Source organism: Pleurodeles waltl, chromosome 10, assembly GCF_031143425.1.
Source record: "Pleurodeles waltl isolate 20211129_DDA chromosome 10, aPleWal1.hap1.20221129, whole genome shotgun sequence".
Classification (NCBI taxonomy): Eukaryota; Metazoa; Chordata; class Amphibia; order Caudata; family Salamandridae; genus Pleurodeles; species Pleurodeles waltl.
Window position 1 is genome coordinate 477,072,689 of NC_090449.1, and position 21,737 is coordinate 477,094,425.

The 21,737-nt window shown below is 43.1% G+C and overlaps 1 protein-coding gene across 2 annotated transcripts in view; it reads left to right on the plus strand.

Annotated features, from left to right (window-relative positions):
• NOS3 (nitric oxide synthase 3) overlaps nucleotides 1-21,737 on the plus strand; it is a 780,913-nt gene that overhangs the window by 513,616 nt on the left and 245,560 nt on the right. For both annotated transcript variants that reach the window (XM_069210763.1, XM_069210764.1), the window contains exons 15-16: nucleotides 3,678-3,794; nucleotides 12,302-12,476. In XM_069210763.1, the coding sequence (XP_069066864.1) occupies nucleotides 3,678-3,794; nucleotides 12,302-12,476 (292 nt within the window). The remainder of the gene's footprint in view (nucleotides 1-3,677; nucleotides 3,795-12,301; nucleotides 12,477-21,737) is intronic.

Below are 21,737 nucleotides of genomic sequence, written 5' to 3' on the forward strand. Positions count from 1 at the left end.
TCTTTTTTTTAAGCGACTTACCCAACTACTGTTGTTCCATTAATAATTTTCCTCCTAAATTGGGAAACGTTAGGTGTCAATCACTTTGTTAGGTCGATGATCTAATTTTATTGGACATGGCTCCCATTTGCTTTCAAAGAAACTGGAAAGCCCTGCATGATTATACTGAGAAACACAATCTTACAATTCATTTGCAGAAAACCAACGCTGTGGTTTTTACTGTAAGAAAGAAAACATTAACATTTTGCTAGGAATTGGGGGGAAATTGTTTGACCCGTGAGAAACATTGCCCTATCTTGGCAGTATCTTCTCTCAGAATTTAGACATAAAACTTCAGTTTGTACATAACTGCTCGAAAGCACTAATCCACAGTGAAGTAATAAATATGTTTGATGAATCTGTTGGGAAAAGGCATTAACAATATCTCATAAAGGTTTTCTGCCAACTCTGTCCTACGAGATAGAATGTACTTCACCTAAATTTTGGACATTACCACAAAAACGGCGAGGAAAATGCTTTTTATATTCCTCAATGTTGCACCCAATATACTAGTTCAAGCTCTGCGCCTCGAATTTGGAATCTTGAACACCCATGTCTTGATCTGTGCTACTGTAATGAAATGGGGGTTTAATCTTTTAAATTCTAGAGCAGGTTCTATGAGATGGTTTTTAAAGGAAGAACTGCTTACCGGAAAAAAGAGTCTTGCATCTTTAAAGATAACTTGCTCCAAGCATTAGCTACATTGAAAATTCCTTTCAAATATTTTTCGCCTGGAAAGACAGCCACTGAAAGCTGCTGTTAAAAAGAATAATTCCCACCATTAGTTTTAAATTGGATAGATTGCACTGTACTACATTAAAAAGCTGTAACACTATTTTAACTACTGCAACATTGGGAAAGATGAAAGTGTACTTAATGATGGCCTCTGAATATTTTACAGGAAGAACTATACTTTTGTTGGGAGCTGAGAGACTGCCTTTAGTGACAATGTAATGATCAGCGTACTTGTCCTCTTTGCAGTGACAGAATACAGGACTCGAATCATTATTTTTTTACATGTATTCTGCCCATGCATTATCGTGCAAAATCTTTAGTTCCCTGCTTTCGCCATTTGAATGTGTCTTATGAAGGAGGCATTTTATCTTTAGTTTTATCCCTCACCAATGAAACACTAGGTCATCAATTGTTTAAAATTTGAAAATGGTAGGAAAATATTATTTCAGCCTTTATCTTGCTGTAAAGTTGTACTTTATTCCATTTTCACGGAACCTGTCTGTTTTTTTATTAAATGCATGTTGCTATTGTATATATTATCATATATTGTAGTCTCCAAAAAGGGACTAGATCCATAAAGAATTCACTTGACATGACTGTAAGAATAATATGCAATGGCAAAGCCGAAAAGACTGGTCTATTGTTAGGTGTAATATTTAGTAACAGCTGGGTGGCTTTATATGTTGTGTACATAGCTGTCGTAGAACGAAAATCCCATAGCAAAGCAAAATCTGTACTCTCAAAGAAGAGTATTATGAAAAGGAGTCTGAAGGTGAAGTTTGCACTGTAAGTGGTGAATTTAAAGTAACAGTGAACTTAAAATGCATACTCAGCAAAATATTGTACAGGGGATACTTTTGACAAGGAGACGGTATTTCTATTACACTTTAGGAAAGCCGAAGTGCAGGTATGTTTTCAATTTGTGGATAAAAAGTAAAGTATAATGTTTCTTTGACTAAAATCACCAAATCAAATCATCCATACAGCAGGATTTTGTGAAATGTCCTCCTTGCAAATTAGATCAAAGTCACTTTAGCCATCCTCGGTCAGACCAACCAATGTCCTTGATGCCACCATGTGTCACACAATATCATTTCCCTTCACATGGTCACCTGGTGAGGAGCCGATATCACACTTTGGCAGAGCAAGATGAGCCGGAAACCAGGGAACAGAAAGGTTTCCAGCTTGTCCTTGTGGGCATAGAACAGCTGATGTCCCTTACGGGTGTGAAAACACCCCAGGACATTGATGCCGGCCTCAGCAAGCTTTATTTCTTGCGAGGGAGAATTGCCTCTTAGGTAGTTCTCTGCCATATGGCCCGCTATCTACCACACGCCCTACCCACTCTTCACATGGTAAAATATTTTTTAATTTGGCAGGTCTGCCATATTTGCCTTCTACATCCAGAGGATTGTCTTCTAGCAAGAGGGAAATATTTTATTCTCGACTAATTGACTTGAATAAGCTGCCTCCTGTGGCTAAACTTTCTTTCAAACTCACCTCCCAACATTTAAAGGGGCCACTTAGTGAATGATGTAACAACATCTTATAGCCCCGATCAGTCATCACACAAAGGGACATTCCGAACTCTTACTGTTGGTGGTTGATAACGATGTAACATTAAGTAAGCATGCAAGCGTTGTAGTGTTGAAAGAATTAACTCTTTAGGACCGTTCATACCCATACACTATCTTAACATGGCCTGTATTACCACAAGGCAAGTCAGAAGTCCTGTAGCACCACCATTAGGTGAGTTTAAATAACAAGAAAAGTCGTGAATAAACATGAGTTCCCTTAGTGCAGAGGCCTTCAAACTGGGGGGGGGGGGGGGGGCCTCCCTAGGGGAGCCCCAAGTGATCCTAGGGGGAGCGCCAGAATCTGGCCAAAAGAAGCATTATACAGATAACAGGCCTTCGTTTTAAGCAGAAGCATGTTATTGCATCTTTAAAAAGGTAACAGTGCTTAACTGCAATGTTTAAATAGGCCTAGACATATTTAAACATTACCATCCTTATCAAATAATTGTGAAAAATTCTGAGGGGGGCCCAAGGATTTTTATTTTCCAACTGGAGGGTCGCGGCATTAAAAAGATTGAAGACCACTGCCTTAGTGTTTGGGGAGTGCTTCAGTGTCAAAATGCTATTTTTATTGGAATGCTGAACATTATTGCACATTCCTACATCTATTCTCCACAGTTCGTGGAGTCATTCATTATCCTCTGTGATGCTGGAAATCGGAAAAGCCACCAAATCAGAAAGTGCAAATCTTGTGCTCTCTCCCGGTACTATGGAATTCACCATATGAGACATTTTTGGAAAGGATTCCGTTTAAGGAAATGATTTTGTCTGAACCACGTTTTTGTGCTTTCATGTGCTCTCACTGTATAATGTAATTATTCCTGGTTTTATTCACATCTTTCCCGTAGCGCTGTGGAGTACTAGAATAAATAAAGCTACTGCATTATTTTCGGGGGCAGTGGGACGGGGGTTCTGCCTTTCACTAAAGTAAAAATAACCCTTCTACACGTGTTTCAGTTCGTCAGCACAAGCCTGCTTCTATCTTTGTGCTTGCCAGGCCGTTTCTTCTCCAACCAGTTGTTTTCTTTCCTGGTTCTTGCGAGCCAATAGTGTGACTAAGTGCATTACCAATAATTTAATAACTTCTCTTTCTCTCACTTTCTCTTTCATTCTCATCTGCCTTTTATCTTTCTTTCTCTCTCTCCCTCGCCCCTGTGTCTGACTCTTCCGACTTCCTGCCTCTCCCTCTCGGTCTTTCTCACTCTCTCTCGTTCCCTCTCTTTCTTCTCTCCACCTCTTGCGTCTCACTCGCTCTAATCTCTTGTTGTCCATGTTTCTGGCTCTTTCTTTCGTTCTTTCTTTCTTTGCTGTTTTTTTCTATTTTAGGAGCTACAAGACTCGCTTTAACAGTGTGTCCCAGACCGACCCCTTGGTCACTTCTTGGAAGAACAAGCGCAAGGAGTCCAGTAACACTGACAGTGCGGGCCCACTCGGCACCCTACGGTAACTCCCAGTCTGAAGATGTTGCATTTTACATTTTTGAGCCGTTTTCCCTGCATAGCGTCAGCCTGACCAGGAGATCTACCCAACTAGCCCAGGGGTGTCCAGTGTAGGGCGAATTTATGCAAGATTTTTAACTACTCCCTCTCTTTATATGAGTTCTGTTGTGATTTAATTTATGTAAATTTGTCTTGGGTGGAAAGTACAACAATCTATGAGAGCTCTGGATCGACACCCCTGGTCTAGCCCCACTTGAGCGGCTTCTATATAGAGTTTCCAATCCAAGCTGGCTGTTTGGAGAGCTTCCCTAAACCTAATAATCCATTGACCAACTCTCCCTTCCATGACCCTAAGCTCAATCAGAAAGATTTGAGAACACAGAAATCACTGGATCAAAATCAGAGGTCTGGCCGGCCTATGGGGAAATAGCAACTATTTTTATGTAGGCTTGTGCTGCTGAAAGAGTGGTGGACCCAGGGCCCAGTCAAATCACACATTGGCCTTTATCTGTAAGGTTTGTGGGCCTTTGTATTTCTTTTCATAATCACCAGGGGCACCCCTCAATATGACAATCCTACTGACACCCTGGTTAAAGCAACAATCTTCAAATTACACAGAATTTGTCCCACAAGCTTGTCTACCCCATGCGTTACACATATCGGCTTGATCCATGATCCTCACCACTCTATAGCTATAGGGTTACAGTAATATGCGAAAGTCGATTAATAGGAGCCTAGAATAACTCAGGAGACCTCAGCTGATTCAATTACTCTTCCAACCCAGCTTTCAGGTTTCTCTCAAGGCAATGTCGGCACCATTTCCCACAGCACCAGATCCTTACTCACTCCCCTCGCCTTTTCAATACTACCAAACCACAATACTCTGACTTTCACCAGTTACCAGCTGCATGGAAAATTATCACTTTAAGATTTATAGGCCAACTATCATTTCACCAAAGTCACTACTCTCAAAAAACTTTTCACTTTTCTTGAATTTAAGTGCCATCACATCCATCATTAAGTGCAAAAAAGTGTTAAAATAGTTATATGCAAAACACACTGACGTTGCACTCCTCCAGGTCTTGCACTTGTCAGCAATGGAATCCATCAAGTTGCAGAGGGTATGGGTAGGGTCAATGATAAGTAGTGGCAGACCAGAAGTTTCCAACTCAGTATCCTCTGATCTCTTACATATGCCAAAAACGTGTGAGGTAGCAAACCTAGTAAGGAAATCTCTTCCTTACAAAATTCTCCACCAGTGCCGGTCATGGTTGCCCTTGTAAAACTGAGAACCACAAACACAAAGGTAGTCATAGGTCTGTTTAAGCCCCAAACACTGATAAAATTGATTTTTGTATCCCATTTATCCAGACTCTTAACAGCACGTGGTCCAACCCGCCTTCTGATTGGAGGTAACCGAAATGTATTGCCTTGCTTGATTCTAAACAAAACAAGCCATTTGGACTGGAGTCACAACAATAAAGGTTAAATCTTCATGATGCACTAACCTACTTTGGTATGACTGACGCCTGCTGGCTATTTAACCCAAATGGCCGTGAATATACGTACATGTAAAGGGTCCACAAAACCTCAGTATACATAGACTACTATCGATGTGTGCCACACTCCTTACAGGATTATAATGTTACATATTTAAAGCAGTCATATCTCATTGTGCATACAATGCCTAATGTAAAAATACATGATACTTCCCTCCATGCTGTGACGGATGCCTGCATACAGATACAAGTAGCCATAAGACAAAAAACCCTCAGGCCGCAAATGTACTCCCACACTTTACAAAAAAGGTGCAGTTTCCTCTGCCCTACCTAAACAACCATCTAAAATGAAACAAGTACAGATAGAATCTTCTAGTTAATCCCTCTGGGCTCAATGTCAGGCAAATCCTTCTAAAATACCTTCATCGCCTTGAAAGAGAACATCTTTTGATGAATCTTCTGCTCTTGTCCAGTGCCGAATGAGCACTTATGAAACTTAAGTGTTAAAGTTATGTGAGGGGCGAGAAAGTTAGCTATTTGTAGGTGTATCCGTTGCATTGTGGGGAACTGCAGATTGCAATTTCCACAGTGAAGTGCACTGACGGTTCTCTAGTGATGCACCCAATGGAGATTTCAAATGTATTCGCCTCATAATATGCAACCCTTTGTCACTCGGTACCTCCGATTACCTGCTTTATCAGAACTCGGCTGTTGCTTGAATGGGATATCACGAAAAAATAGATCACTCAGGTGATTGCTGACCTTCCATCACGCAAGTCCCTGGGCAAGGACGGACTCTCCAATGAATTCTTTGAGAATAGGAAAAGACATGCTGGTTCTAATACTATATGGCATCTACAAGGAGGCTGAAGCTATTGGTAAATTAGGGCAGATTTCAAACAAATCAACATTAACACTAATACCAATATAGGGGAAAGGCCCTCTAGATTGCAGAAGCTGTCACTCTATATCATTGAGAGATACAGATGTTAACATACTAGCGAAGGTACTCACGTCACTGATATGTAAAGTGATCTCATCGCTAGTCCACGAAATCCAAGACCCATCTCGTTGCGCAACCACAGTTCAATGCTTTTTTATTTGCTTTGGGAAAAGCAGAATAGCCCAAACAGTGTTTCGACTATGTTATCAAAGGCTAAAAAAGCCTTCAGTTGAGTTGAGTGGGACTCTTTAGGAGTCTGGAAAGACCCAACCTGTGTTTGATGGATTTATAGTAACACAGCACAGGCAAACTGTACAGGATTAATCTCAGCCACCTTCCACATTAAGGCCCATATTTATACTTTTTGACGCTAAACTGCGCTAACGCAGTTTAGCGTCAAAAAGTTTTGCGCCGTCTAACGCCATTCTGAAGCGCCATGCGGGCGCCGTATTTATGGAATGGCGTTAGACGGCGCAATCAGACCGGCGCTGCCTGGTTTGCGTGGGAAAAAACCACGTAGACCAGACAGCGCCGGCGTAGGGGGAAAATGGCGCATGGGCGTCTTAAAATGGGGCAAGTCAGGTTACGTCGAAAAAATCGTCTTAACCCGACTTGCGCCATTTTTTAACGACGCCCATCCCCCATCAACATGACTCCTATCATTGTAAAGATAGGAGTCATGCCCCCTTGCCCAATGGCCATGCCCAGGGGACTTCTGTCCCCTGGGCATGGTCATTGGGCATAGTGGCATGTAGGGGGGCACAAATAAGGCCCCCCTATGCCACCAAAACAAAATATAAAAAAAAAAAAATTATACTTACCTGAACTTACCTGAATGTCCCTGGGGTGGGTCCCTCCATCCTTGGGGGTCCTCCTGGGGTGGGCAAGGGTGGCAGGGGGGGTCCCTGGGGGCATGGGAGGGCACCTGTGGGCTCATTTTGAGCCCACAGGCCCCTTAACGCCTGCCCTGAGCAGGCGTTAAAAAGTGGCGCAAATGCGCCGTTTTTAGCCACGCCAACTCCCGGGCGTCTCTTTTGCCCGGGAGTATAAATACCACGTAAAGGCCTGGGAGTCATTTTTTAGACGGGAACGCCTCCCTTGCATATCATTAACGCAAGGAAGGGGTTCACGCTAAAAAATGACGCACATTCCGGGAACTTTGGCGCTATTCGCCTCTAACGCCATAGTATAAATATGGCGTTAGTTGGCGTTAGTTTTGCGTCGAAATTGCGTCAAAAAAAACGACGCAATTTCGGCGCAAACGGAGTATAAATATGGCCCTAAACATGGTGCAAGGCAGGACTGCCTCCTCTCGCCACTTAGAGACTCTATCACTCTATCAGGTGCAATTTTCCAACCTCCCCTAATCAAAGGTATTGAACTCCTTTTTACACGCTGACAACATTTTAATGCTGTTAACTGATCATGAAACCTCACTCCACAGTCTATTGCATATAGTTGCTTCTTTCGCAACATTTTCAGGCTAGACAATGAATTGGTGCAATGTGTAGCTTTTGCTGTTGTCCTAGTTCACCACACTAGGAAAGCTGCTTCATCACCATATCCACTGGGTGACAAGGGCTATTAAATACCTGCATATCAAACTCAGTAGAGGAGTGGAACAGATTATGTAGAATAATCTGAGTCCTCTGATACTGAAATTCCAGAAAAACAAAATACCATAAAATATTGGAAGCCCCTGCAATTCTCAATTGGGAAGGACTTTAGATCAGTAACTATTTTTGAATATTTTCCTTCCTGGCTAGGATCCCAATATTATTTTGCATCAACACAATCAGAAAATCACCTGTATGGGCCCCAAAATGGCCCAGGCTGAAACCACATAACCTGCATGCACACACCACTTCGGGTGGGCTGTGAATGCCATTGATGCAAACGTATTACTGGCCTCATGCACTGACATGGTTTGTATTCACGCTACTTGTGGAAAATGAGGGTCTTTTGTTTGATGTCCTGGAAGATTTTTGCCTTAACCTGTTTTTTGCTGGCATTATAACCCTGTTAACCAGTACTAAACTGCATGTACTACTCCTTTCAAAATGATGACATTGGTATGTCATGGATATATTTGATGTACCTAAAAGTAGCTTGTATATGGTACAGGGAACTGTAAGTTAAATGTCACTAGTGGGCTGCAGCACCTATTGTGCCATCTGCTACAGTGACAGTGTAAAGCATGGCTTCAGGCATGCCAGTGTGGTGTAGAAAATCCTGCAGTTCGAGCCGTCAAAATATACTTTTTTAACAGGTCCATACTCCCCTTTCAAAAATTATTATGTCACCCCTGTGTAGGCCTTGTAGTTCACATGGCAGGATGAATAGTATTTAAAAGTAGAAACTGTATTACGTAAATGTCAACATGTCCTTACAGGGTCTTGTGTACAAAAGCTATATTTTACTGCAGCAGGCATAGCTGTCCCATGTAGAAACCCAGAGTACAGAGTAAAGTACTAATACTGCATCTCTGGAATGGGACCAGCTAAAAATATTTAAACAACTATTTTAATAGTTATTAAAAGCCAATTAAATGGTGAAATCGGATTTCTAATAAAGAGTAAGGAAAAGTAACTTTTACCAATTTACCTTTTCCCTGCCTGAAGTTCTTGGAGGCTAATTTGGATTTGCTCACCAGCTTCTCCCAGCCAGTGGCAAGCAATTGAATTAGTGTGAAATGCTTCCTCTGGGAAAATTATAGGCTTACATAAATGGGCAGAGATAACTCCTCTGAACCTGCCAGAGTTTCAGGCTGGGCACTGTAGGCCTCCTTTTCTATGCACAATGTAAAATCCTACTTGATGGGTCTGCATGTAACTCTTGAAAGTGATACCAAAAGAAATCTTGTGTATCCACTCTCTGGTTCCTGAAGGACCCTGCTTTTTCCATCCAGACATCTGTCTCTGTGTTTTACATATAACATTTGGGATGCACTTGAAAGGGAAGGAACAGGATGCCAAGACGGTCCTTGTGTATTCTCTGCCTGACTGCATGTGTCCTACTAGTCATCTGTCCCTGGGTTTATTGGGGTTATAGTGGCTACTTCATACTGCATTTCATTGCTAGATATGGGAGGACACTAGGATTACCACAGTACACTCCCCCCACACATGCCTAGCCCTTAAAGCCCAAGTTTAGTATAGCTGAACACTTTCATCTTCTTGAAAATGCACAATGCTGGCCCCGGAATATTTACCTCCTTGGTTAAAGCATGCCCAGAAGTCATTCCCACTCACTAGCTCATGCCAGGCATAAATTGGGGATCTCCAGGCACCCGCCTCAGAACCCTTAGGAAGAACAGAAGAGAACTGGACCTTCTGTCTGCAACCTGAGAGAAGCCATAGAGGACTGGACCTGCTCCCTCTTGTACCCAGGACAAAGAGGTGGACTCCAGGGGTCATAATGATGACCTCCTGCTCAAGCTACTGGGATACAATAAGCTACAAGAGGCCTTTCCTACAACTGTCCATCTGACTAGTGACAACTGGACCTGGTCTGGACCATCTGTTGCCTCTGCCTGACACCCTGTGAGTTTCCAAGTGTTGACCCTGAGATCCTAGGGGGGGGGGTTTAGAATTATACTCCTGTTGTGTATTGGGCTTGAAAAGGCTTAGGGCCTGATTTAGAACTCAGTGGATGAGTTACTCCGTTACAACAGTGACGGATATCCCATCTGTCGAAATCTAAAGCCCATAGGATAGTGTGGGATTTCGATTTCAATGGATGGGCTATCCATCACAGTTGTGATGGAGTAACCCATCTGACGAGTTCTAAATCAGGCTCTAAGAAAGAAGGTAGAACCTTTGACCAAGACAAACCTGGTTTGCATGTCTGACTTGCGCTCAATTGCGATTCTGCCTCAAATTGCACCTAGGTCCCATTCTACTGCAACCATTTTCTATCATTGGCACTTTTTTTGCGTTATCCCTACTTACATTTTTAAAATGTATAGCTCCAATTCCCCCATAGGAATTTGGTTATTTTGGTGTCATTTTCTATTATGTCTTACTCTATTGTCCTAATTAGGTTTGGGATTTTATTCATTGTTTTCCATTTTGCCTTTATTACAGTTTTGGTGCTGCATAAATACTTTACACAGTGTCTTAAGTTAAGTCTGTTTGCGCTGTCCATGGATACTGGGGGGTGAGCTCAAGTTCACTTAGTGACTTCGGGGATTCACTCTGACAAGGGTTGTTAATATTTCTTGGGGTGGGTAGCCACCCACCTCAAATAATAATCTAATTTCTTACACTGCTCCATGTTGAACATCCTCTATTAAGGGTGCGTTTGGAACATTTGGTCTTCAGAAAGGCTTAGCACCTAATGCCCCTCCACCAGTATGCCATGCAGAGACACCCAATTCCATCATATATGCAATCTGCCAAATTTGGATACACGCACAAAAATGGAGGTAGATTATTTAATCCACTGCTCTGCCTCCAGTGGCACAATGTGGGGATCCACATTGGGGACACCAGTGTGTACTGCACATGATGGAAACAGGCGAGGATCATGCCTCTACATCACATTATTATGGCCAGCAACCTTAAAACATAAGAAATTCAGAACGGAATTTTCCAGACTAAGAACAACGTTTGCTTTTGGCAATATTTACAGTTTAAACACTATATATGGCGGATATCAAGGGCAGACAATTGATCTAGTGAATTGACCCATTTTTCAATATATAAAAACCCGGGAATCCCACATGGGAGTGCCGACCAGCATTTGCATTGTCTTGGTCGACCAACTTTTTTCTGTCCCAACAATAACAGGTACTAGGCACTACTGGCAGGTGATATTACAGAGAGATTATCAGGTGGAAGATTGGTGGGGTCTAATAGAAGCACATGACAGATACTTTAGAAAGGCAAAACTGACATTACTGCATAGTCCATAGCTGGTACTGGTCCGCTTGCAAAATACACCAGGCACACATACTCCCATATTCCAACTGTTGGCGATGCCAGTCTCCTAGATGCAACTTGGTTCATGTCCTTGGGCCATATATGGGCCTTTTTCCATTCTCAACTGATATATGGTAAGACATAACAACATTCTTGTCCTCCCAGATTAACAGATCAGTACAGTTAAGACTACTGTGCTGACATAAGTGGCCTAACAGGGCTCACGAGACACCCACAAAGATGGTTGGCCACTGACCTTGAGGCGCCAAAGCTCTGCATTTTCATGCAAGTGGTGGTCACAATCTACAACCACACTGTGAGAATAGCTTCCTGAACTTTCTCGAATAACCATTTGTGAACACAGTATAAAAGCTACAGGCTTAGCTGACCACATTTACCTGCATATGGTGCTGTATCTTCTGCCCTTTTGTTGATCTCGACCAAATAGGTTCACAACAAGAGCAACCCTTATTAGGTCCCTTTACTGTACTGATGTGCGACTGTTAGGAATGCTGGGACTAACATTTGGAAACCTATTACTCTGAAAAGACATACATGCATAGTGCAGTACTGATCTGCTGTGGTTTACCTTTATATATTGACGGGCGACCACAAAGACTCCTCATCACCTTCCCTTTCATCATGTCCACCTAATACCATTCCTTCCCTGTCCACCATCTACACCCCCTTTTACTCTCTGGTGCAGCAGATGGTCTTCTATCTAGGGACACAGTATGCACCTTCTAGGCTTCACAATCATTTTGAATGTAATATAGAGTATCCTTATTCTTTGAATGGTTGATGATTTTCTTTCATTGTGTATATTAAATGTTCTGCTTATGTTGTCTGAAAAGCAATTTTATAATTGTACTAAAGTTCAAAACCAAAAGCGTGTGTTGTGGCATTTTAAGGTTTTCCTCCTTTTCAGGTTCTTATGCCCATATTTATACTTTTTTAGCGCCACATTTACGTCATTGTTCTATGCAAAAGTGGCACAAACTTAAAAAATACAATTGTGTTTTGTAAGTTTGTGCCGCTTTTGTGTCAAAAAATGACCCAAATGCGGCGCTAAAAAAGTATAAATATGGGCCTTACTTTTTGATTTTGGATCATAAGCCTATGTTTACATCTACCTTTGCTGTTTTAGGTTCTCAGTGTTTGGCCTTGGGTCCCGAGCTTATCCTCACTTCTGCGCCTTTGGTCATGCTGTAGACACACGGCTGGAGGAGCTGGGTGGGGAACGCATCCTGAAGATGGGTGAGGGAGACGAGCTTTGTGGCCAAGAAGAATCATTTCGAATCTGGGCCAATGAGGTTTTCAAGGTGAGAGTTTGCTGCCATAGATCGGTAAGGCAGGCAAATCTCTTGTTCCTACAATATACTTGTGTAACATATGTTTCTATATTTGTTGCTTGCCAACTTTGGACACTGTTCTACCCTTTATGGGACTGGAGGCTCCAGCTCCATCTACTCTGCATCTAGGTCAATAGGGAGAAAATTCGAGGTGTGTGCTTTTCTGACACCACACGAGCTATGGAGATATAAATATTGGAAGCTGTCTCTTCTTTGTCCCGGAGGCACTGCAAATGATCATCTACTTGCATCTACCCAGGCAACATTTGGGTGCATGTAAATGGGGCTCACAAATCTTTCATGGTTCTTTCGAAATAGTAGTTAATCTGCACGTTCCGGAGAGTGTCTTGGCAAGGCACCAAGATTTGCGTTTGCCATTTTGAGACTACACCTGAATGAGAAGATACCTCACTGTCTGAAACGTTTTGAGACATGACATTTTTAAGACATTTTTATATTGCTTGGAAAACAGGTTCTGCCTAAGTTGCTAGTCACACACATGGTCGGTGAGGACTAATGTGCACATAAATGTCAGAAAGGACCAGCTTCAGATAAGGTCTATGCAAGAGGGATGTTTGGGAATGAGATCCAGCCACAGGGAAATGATATGCCAGGTATCTATGTGGTTTAATAAAAAATATGTTAGGATTCAAAACGTTGAGAAATGTTTTGTGAAAAATGCCACCCATGAGTATTCCAAAAAAATAAAAATAAAAAAATAGAAAATTGTAATTGACTTGCAATCAATCCAGCCTGAAGAAGATAACACATACTAGAAATAGTGAAACATCTCCAACAAACCTTCAAACAGGCATTGGCAAAGCCAATAGGCCTCACCTATCCATGGCTTTGCCAACATGCTTTAGCCATGTTGCACACAAGCGTGGCAGCTGTTCAGCATGGCTAAAGTAAGTGGGATAAAGGAGAGTGGTGTAGAGAGTTCTAAAGAGGAATACAGTGAAGTGTTATGGAGTGGCGTGGAGTGGCATAAAATAGTGTAGAGTAGAGTGAAGTGGAGTGTCACGGAGTGGTGTGGAGTGTCATGGAGGGAGTAGAATGTTGTAGAGTGGAATGGCATAGAGTGGAGTAGAGGTCACCGGCATAAAGTATCTGAGTGGAGTAGAGTGTGGTGGAGTGGTATAGAGTGTCGTAGAGTGGTGTAAAGCAGAGAGGAGTGGCATAGACATTATTGTGTAGAGTGGAGGAAGGTGTTGTAAAGTGACGCAAAGCAAGGTAGATTGTCATGAAGTGGAGTGGAACAGAATGGAGTAGTGTAGGAGAGTGAACTGGCATGTAGTGGAGTGTTGTAGAGTTGAGTGGCTTAGAGTAAAATGAGTGTCATGGAGTGAAGTGGTGTAGAATGAAACGGCTTACAACGTAGAGGATTGGTGTAAAGTGGAGTGGAGTGATGTGTAGTAGAGAGGTGTAGAGTAGATTGATGTAGAGTGGCATTGAGGGGTATTGGCATAGAATAGGGTAGCATAGAGAGTAGTCGGGTAAATTAGAGTGGCGTGGCGTGGCATAATTTAGATTGAAATAGAATAGCTTGCAATGGAGTAGCATAGAGCTGAGAGGAGTAGAGTGTCATAGAACAGACTGCAATAAAGTGGCATGGAGGGGCATAGAGGGAGTTGCACAGAGTGTCAGAGTGTAGTAGTGTTGCAGAATGGTATAGAGTAGTGGCCAGCAACCTTAAAACATTAAGAATTCTGAACGTCAATTTGTAAATGTAAATGGGGCTCACAAATCTTTCATGGTTCTTTGGAAAGAGTAGTTCATCTGCACCTTCCAAATTTGTTGTAGACTGGAGTAGAGTTTAATGGAGTAATGCGTCATAGAGTGAAGTATCGTAGAGTATAATGTCATAGAGTGTTGTAGAGTGGCCTAGAGTGAAGTGGAGGTAAAGTACAGTGGTGCACAGTTGATTGATGTAGACTGCAGTGACATAAAGTGCATTGGTTTTGAGTTAAGTGGTGTAGAGTGCAATGATGTAGAGTATAGTGGCATAGAAAGCAGTGGCGTAGAATAGGGTGGTACAGAGTAGAGTGCAGTAGCATACAGTGCAATGGTGTAGATTAGATTGTCTCGGAGTAGAGTCAAGTGGCATAGAGTGGAGTGGTTCAGGGTAGAGGAGTGGTGCAGAGTAGAGTGCAGAGGTGTAGAGTAGAGTGGTGTAGAGTGTAGAGGTGAAGAGTAGAGTGGCATAGAGTGCAGTGGTGCAGAGTAGACTAGAGTGCCATGTAGTGATGCAGAGTGTAAAGGCGTAGAGTACAGTAGAGTGGTGTAGAGTTGAGTAGCATAGAGGGTGCAGAGAATAATTGATTGGCATAGAGCACAGTGGTGTAGAGTGCAATGGTGTAGTGGTGAAGAGTAAAGTTGTGTTGAGTTCAGTGGTGGAGAATGCAGTCTTACAGATTGTTGTGGAGTGCAATAGCACAGAGTAGAGTGCAGTAGAGTGGTGTAGATTTGAGTGGTGCAGAGTAGAGTGCAGTGGCATAGAGTAGAGTGGTTCAGAGTAGAGTGGTACAGAGTAGAGTGGCATAGAGTTGAGTGGTGCAGAGTATAGTGCAGTGGCATAGAGTAGAGTGGTGCAGAGAGGAGTGGAACAGTGAGCAGTGGCATAGAATATAGTGGTGCAGACTAGAATAGAGTGATGTGGAGAGCAGTGACGTAGAGCACAATGAGTGCAGTTGTGCAGAGTAGAGTGGTGTTGAATTCAGTGGCACAGCGTGCAGTCATGCAGAGTAGAGTGTCATAGAGTGCACCAAGTAAAGTGGCGTAAAGTACACTGGTACAGAGTATAACAGAGTGGCATAGAGTGCAGTGACATAAAGTGCAATGGTGTAGAGTGGTGTAACTTACAGTAGCCTAGAGTCCAGTGGTACAGAGTAGAATGGCGTTGAGTTCAGTGGCAGAGAGTGCAGTCTTACAGAGTAGAGAGGCATAGAGTGCAGTGGTAATGGGAAGAGTGGCACAGAGTAGAGAGGCACAGAGTAGAGTAGCAGAGAGTAGAATAGAGTGGGGTAGCATGCAGTGACGTAAAGTGCATTGGTTTTGAGTGAAGTGGTGTTGAGTGCATTGACATAGACTGCTGTGGTTTAGAGAAGAGTGGCATAGAGGACAGTGGCACAGAGTAGAGTGGTGCAGAGTAGAGTGGAACAGTGTAGAGTGCAGTGGCACAGAGTGGCACAGAATGGAGTAGTGTGACATAGAGTGAAGTAGCGTAGAGTAGATTGTTTCTGAGTAGAGTGAAGGGGAGAGTGGACTAGTGCATGTAGTAGCATAGATTAGTGGCATAAAACGCAGTTGTGCAAGTGACGGTGCAGAGTAGAGTGGAGTGGCATAAAGTGGAGTGGCACACAGTGGCATAGAGTTCAGTGAGGTAGAGTAGATTGTTTCAGACTAGACTGAAGTGGCATAGAGTCGAGTCATGCAGGGTAGAGTGGAATGGTGCAGGATAGGGTGCAGTGGTGTAGACTGGTTACATAGAGTGCACTGGAATAGAGTGTGGTGACACAGAGTGCAGTGTTGTAGAGTAGAGTGGCATAGAGTAGATTGGTGTAGAATGAAATGGTGCAGAGTAGAGTAGAGTGGCCTAGGCTCGACTGGTGTATAGTGCAGTGGCAAAGAGTGTAGTGGTGCATAGTAGAGTGGGGTAGAGTGCACTTGCATAGAGTAGAGTGGTGCAGAGCAGAGTAGGGAAGTGTAAAGTGAAGTGGCATAGACTGTCACACCAGGCGTTTGCAGTGCTAAAACCATCCCTGGTGGTAAGCTGTTGTTGTTTCAGTGGAACATGTTCTCTTTATTCATTGCTGACAACACATGCATCCACCAAATAGTACAAAAATTATGTTTTGATATAGGCAGGTTTTTTAAGGCTTTAGTGTAAATAATGTAGTTTTGTCCGGGCTCCTGTTTGTAGTCTTCTTGAAAGCAGTAATCTGTGTACTACTGCACCTTGCACATACTGAGGCTATTGCTCATTAAGTGTATTTGTGTAGGCTACACCTTTTAGCTTGCCACTGCATGTTATTATGAAAAGGGAACTCCCACTCACTAACTGTAAACAGAAAGATCATAAGACATTCACCAGGGGGTCACATTAATCAAAAGCCAACAATACTTTGGGAAAAGAGCCTTGACAGGAATACTTGTTGCTACGGAAAGTGTGTGCACCTCTTTCCTGGAGGCCTGTTTTAAGGGTTATGTTACAGCATTGTAAGCTGGAGCAAAGGAGGGGCACGAACGGGCTCCAAGAGGAGAGTAATCTGCATTCCTATTGCTTTCCTATAACTGCTCTAACTTTGAAGTCACAGAAAGAAAAGTAAACACCAAGCTCCCTCAGACGAAGGGGGCTGACATTTGATCTCTGTATTTTAATGCACAGCAAATGTGACTAGTTAAGAACAAGATTTAAAGGCATATTTTCAGAAAGTGAGATCGCAGAAGGATACAGTAAGGGCAGAAATGAACTCAAGCCGGACAGCCTACATCAAATAGAGCCAGCAAATAGAAAGCACAGAAATATGAGTTAGAGACCGCAAATCCAATGGTAAGCAATGGGCAGAATTCATTCCCAGGGAAGCTTTCTGAATGTTCCCAAGATGTCTTCAGCAAACCAAAAGCTGCGCTGTCTAGTAGGATTTAACCTAAAAATGAAAACACTGGAAGACAGTATTTTTAAATGGGAAGTACTGCAAAAATATAACATAACATTTTTTAGTTGTGATATTAATTTTTCAAATCTATCACAAATCCACATACCTATGTTTATGTAAGGCATTTCTAAAGGGTGTGTCTACCCCAGAGGACACTCTTGTGCTAGAGTCTGAAATTAGAAAGGCAAAAGAGAAGCTCACAGATTACAAAAAGCCAAGTTTCAAGATGTTTCTTTAAAGATTGGGATGTTCTCTGTGGTCCTGGGTTTAAAACGCATCACATTCCCGAGTTTGCTGGCCAAAAAACAATCACCAGAAACAACTCCTGTTGATAGACTGTTTTGAAGAAATCCAGATAGCAATTGCTTGCATGCTTTGTCAAAAAGAAGTTTCTGTTGTAGATGCTCCTCTGAAATAGAGATGTAGATTTGGGTATTGTCTACATAGGACATTATGCCCATACCGAAAGATGAAAATCAGAGGTTTGATGTAGACACTAAACAATGTATGGCTCAGCGATGAGCCCTGGGGTACCCACAGGTGACACCCAAGGTGTCTGAATGATACTATTGTTTTGGTTCTGTTTCAGAAAAGAACCAAGCCACTTCAGGTCTCTCTTACAAATGCCCATATCAAAAAGGCTAGTGATTAGTGTAAAGTGAGAAACTAGGTCAAAGGCAGCAACCAGGACCACAAGGACCAGTGCAGAAGGAAGTCCACTATCAAGGTGCATCTTTATATCGTTAGTCACTGCCAGAGGTCCGTTTCAGTGCTATGACCAGGGTGACAACTTAACTGAGTGGGTTCAAGCAGCCCATTAACTTCTAGGAACAGGGAAAGTTGCTTGTTTACAGTCTTCTCCGACATGTTTAGCAGGATGGGGTATAAAAGAGATCGGTCTATAGTTTCTAAGATTGTTGTGAGTATTGGAGAAAGGTTTCTTCAGGAGGGTGGTGACCTATACATGTTTCCAGGCAGAGTGAACAAAGCAATTCCTTATATAAAGATTGAAAGATCCTTTAAAACAGGACCAAAGAGCTCCTCGCCAAGGAGAAAAGACAGGTTGGAGAAGGATCAAGAGGAGAAGCAGATCTGATGCTATGTATCAAGACAAGGGCCTCCTGAAGTTAGAGAGATGTGAAAGATTCCAGTTTAAAAGGGTTCTAAAGTGCCACTGAGCATGAACAGAGAATCAGTAGTGGGCTGGGAAGGAAAGGAGTCACAATTTTTAAAGATTTTTTCTGGAAAAAGGAAGCCATGGTCTAAGAAAGGAGGGAAACGGTTGGTGCATGCTGTGGATGTAGGATGATCCTCAACGTTTGAAAAGACAGATTTAGAAGTATTTGAGGATGTACTAATTCTTTGGGCTAGGTAATTATGTTTAGTCTCTCAAAAGAGAACCTGATATTTGTTATGTTATGTTATATTGATTTGTATAGCACACAAATCACGAGAGGGTATCCAGGCGATTGGGCGTATGTGTAAGTGTGAGTCCCCAAGGTGCTTAAATGAATAGCCAGGTCTTTAGCTTCTTGCAGAACTCAAAATGTGAGGAGGAGGAGGCTTTGATGTGGTGAGAGAAGTTGTTTCATGCCTTGGATGTGATGTAGGAAAATAAACACCCTCCAGTTTTGCTTTTTTCAGATGCGGGAAATGTTTGTGAGTGAGAGTGAGGTGGAACGTAGGTGTCTGGTGGGTTGGTGAAAGTGTATGCAGCTGTTCAGGTATTCTGGCCCTGTGTTGTGCACGGTTTTCTATGTGTGAGAAGTTTGAATTAGCTCTTCTTGTCAATGGGGAGCCAACAAAGCTCCCTGAGGTGAGATGTGATGTGGGTGCTGCATGGGAGGTCGAGTATGAGCTTTGTGGCAGTATTTCTTTATAACTCCTTTGTATCTATGCCTAGAATTCTCTTCATACAATTGTCTCCAAGCCCATTCCATTAATTTGCAATTGCACTTCACCTCACGTAATTCTTCAGTATAACAAGATAGCAGAGAAATAGAAGGAAGAATAGGGCGTCAACTGGGTCAAGATAGAATTGAGATTATGATGAGAAGTAAAAGAATTGAGATTGTGATGAGAAGTTAGAGAATTTAATTAACAATGGAGCTAAAAATTCCCCTCAGTACCTTTTTGGAAGAATGTCTTGGGTCTAGAGGCCAATAAATAAGAACAAAAAAAGATAGTTAAGCAAAGAAAAATAGAGATGATCAGGAAAAGGTGTGGCAGTGAAACACTAGTTCAGCAGGAAGGTCAAGAAGGAGCCTGATCATTACGTTCCTATTGTCATTTTGACAGTAGAAGTGCAACAGATAAGTGTAGGAATATAATTAACATGCTCCATTGTGGGTCACTTAAGTTTCACCCCAATATTCATGTGCAGTTTGTGTCTGATACGCAGTGGCGCGATCAAGCATATGCTAACAACAGAAGCGGTTTTTATAGTGCCTACGAAGAGCATTCAGCTCACCAATAACCCTGACATGAGCAGAGCGTGGTCTCCTTGTCCCCACCTAATCCTTTCATTTGCTGGCCCAGCGGACAGCCAGCCAGTCTGTGACGGAGACAGGGTCTGGGATGGACAGTGCAAAGCCGACTTTTATGCCTGCACTCGTCATAACCCTCAATGATGCCTGCCTCTTTGTCCCCTACTGTCAAGTTCCTGTCTGCACTGAACCTGTTACCCACCAGACTCTCCACGGAGCCTTACTGCTCTTTATGCAGGTGCTAAACCTCCTGAGTACTAAGGGGGCAGGGGGCTGTCCTCCTAAGCCCTAGGAGGTCTGTCACCACAAGTCTTGCTGAAGCAGGCCGTGTGGCCCCCTCGACTCGCGTTCCTGTACCGTACGGCAACATGATCCTTGAAGGGAGGATAATGGAGTTGCCGGCTGTTTTCACTGCCACAGATATGCAGTGAGGTAGGGTAGGGGCCAAAAAACAGGAAATGAAAATTTTGGGTGCATGATTGCATTTCTGAATGTGTGCACATATATGAATAGGTGTATGTGTATCCATGTGTAAGAAGAGTCTGGGTGTTCTTTTGTGCGAGTATACATGAATGCCCTTGGTTGGGGTGCGGGGAACTTGTCTCTGGGTAGATGAAAGTCATTGAATTTAATTTTGTGACCCTGACACTTACAACTGGTGTAGTAGAGGCCTTCCCTGAACATTTTGGGGCATTACTGACAAGGTTTTGGCAACTCCTGGCATAAGATAATGGGGACGTTCTTGACAGCATTGTGACTATGACAGGCAGACCTGTGGGCCATACTTGACTTGTTGTGGGCATTTCACAGTAGAATACTGCTATCCCTGGCAAAAAGGTGTCCTATATGTGACATGTTGTTGACAACAAATTTGTCAATACTAGGGCCCGTATTTATACTTTTTGACGCTAAACTGCGCTAACGCAGTTTAGCGTCAAAAAGTTTAGCGCCGGCTAACGCCATTCTGAAGCGCCATGCGGGCGCCGTATTTATTGAATGGCGTTAGCCGGCGCTAGCAGACCGGCGCTGCCTGGTGTGCGTGGAAAAAAAACAATACACCAGGCAGCGCCGGCGTTGGGGAAAATGGCGTTAGGGCGTCTTAAAATGGTGCAAGTCAGGTTGACGCAAAAAAATCGCCTCCACCCGATTTGCGCCATTTTTAACGAAGCCCAGACACCATTTACATGACTCCTGTCTTAGTAAAGACAGGAGTCATGCCCCCTTGCCCAATGGCCATGCCCAGGGGACTTATGTCCCCTGGGCATGGTCATTGAGGCATGTAGGGGGGCACAAATCAGGCCCCCCTATGCCAAAAAATAAAAAATAAAAAATTATACTTACCTGAACTTACCTGAATGTCCCTGGGATGGGTCCCTCCATCCTTGGGTGTCCTCCTGGGGTGGGCAAGGGTGGCAGGGGGGGGTCCCTGGGGGCATGGGAGGGCAGCTGTGGGCTCATTTGGAGCCCACAGGTCCCTTAACGCCTGCCCTGACCCAGGCGTTAAAAAGAGGCGCAAATGCGGGTTTTTTTGACCCGCCCACTCCCGGGCGTCATTTTTTCCCGGGAGTATAAATACGACGCATTTGTGTCGCAGTCATTTTTTTGGACGGGAACGCCTACCTTGCATCTCATTAACGCAAGGAAGGCGTTCATGCAAAAAAATGACGCTCTTTCCTCATACTTTGGCGCTAGACGCGTCTAACGCCAAAGTATAAATATGGCGTTAGTTTTGCGCCGAATTTGCGTAGAAAAAAACGACGCAAATTTGGCGCAAAAGGAGTATAAATATGCCCCTTGGAGTCTATAATTTACATGTTGAGAACATTCTTGACAACCATTTTTCTTTCGCTCACATAATAGTGATATGTGGGCATTCATTAGAACATTTTGTCTCTCCTCGGCCCGATCGTGCGATATTCTTGATATACTCGGGAAATTGCACACAACATTCGGACTATTCTTGACATAATAGTAGCTCATTCTGATCACTGTTTTGCTTTCCCTCACATAATAGTGATATCTTGGCATTCTCGAGAACATTTTGGATATCCTTGGCACTGTAGTGTAATTTCCTTTACATACCATGG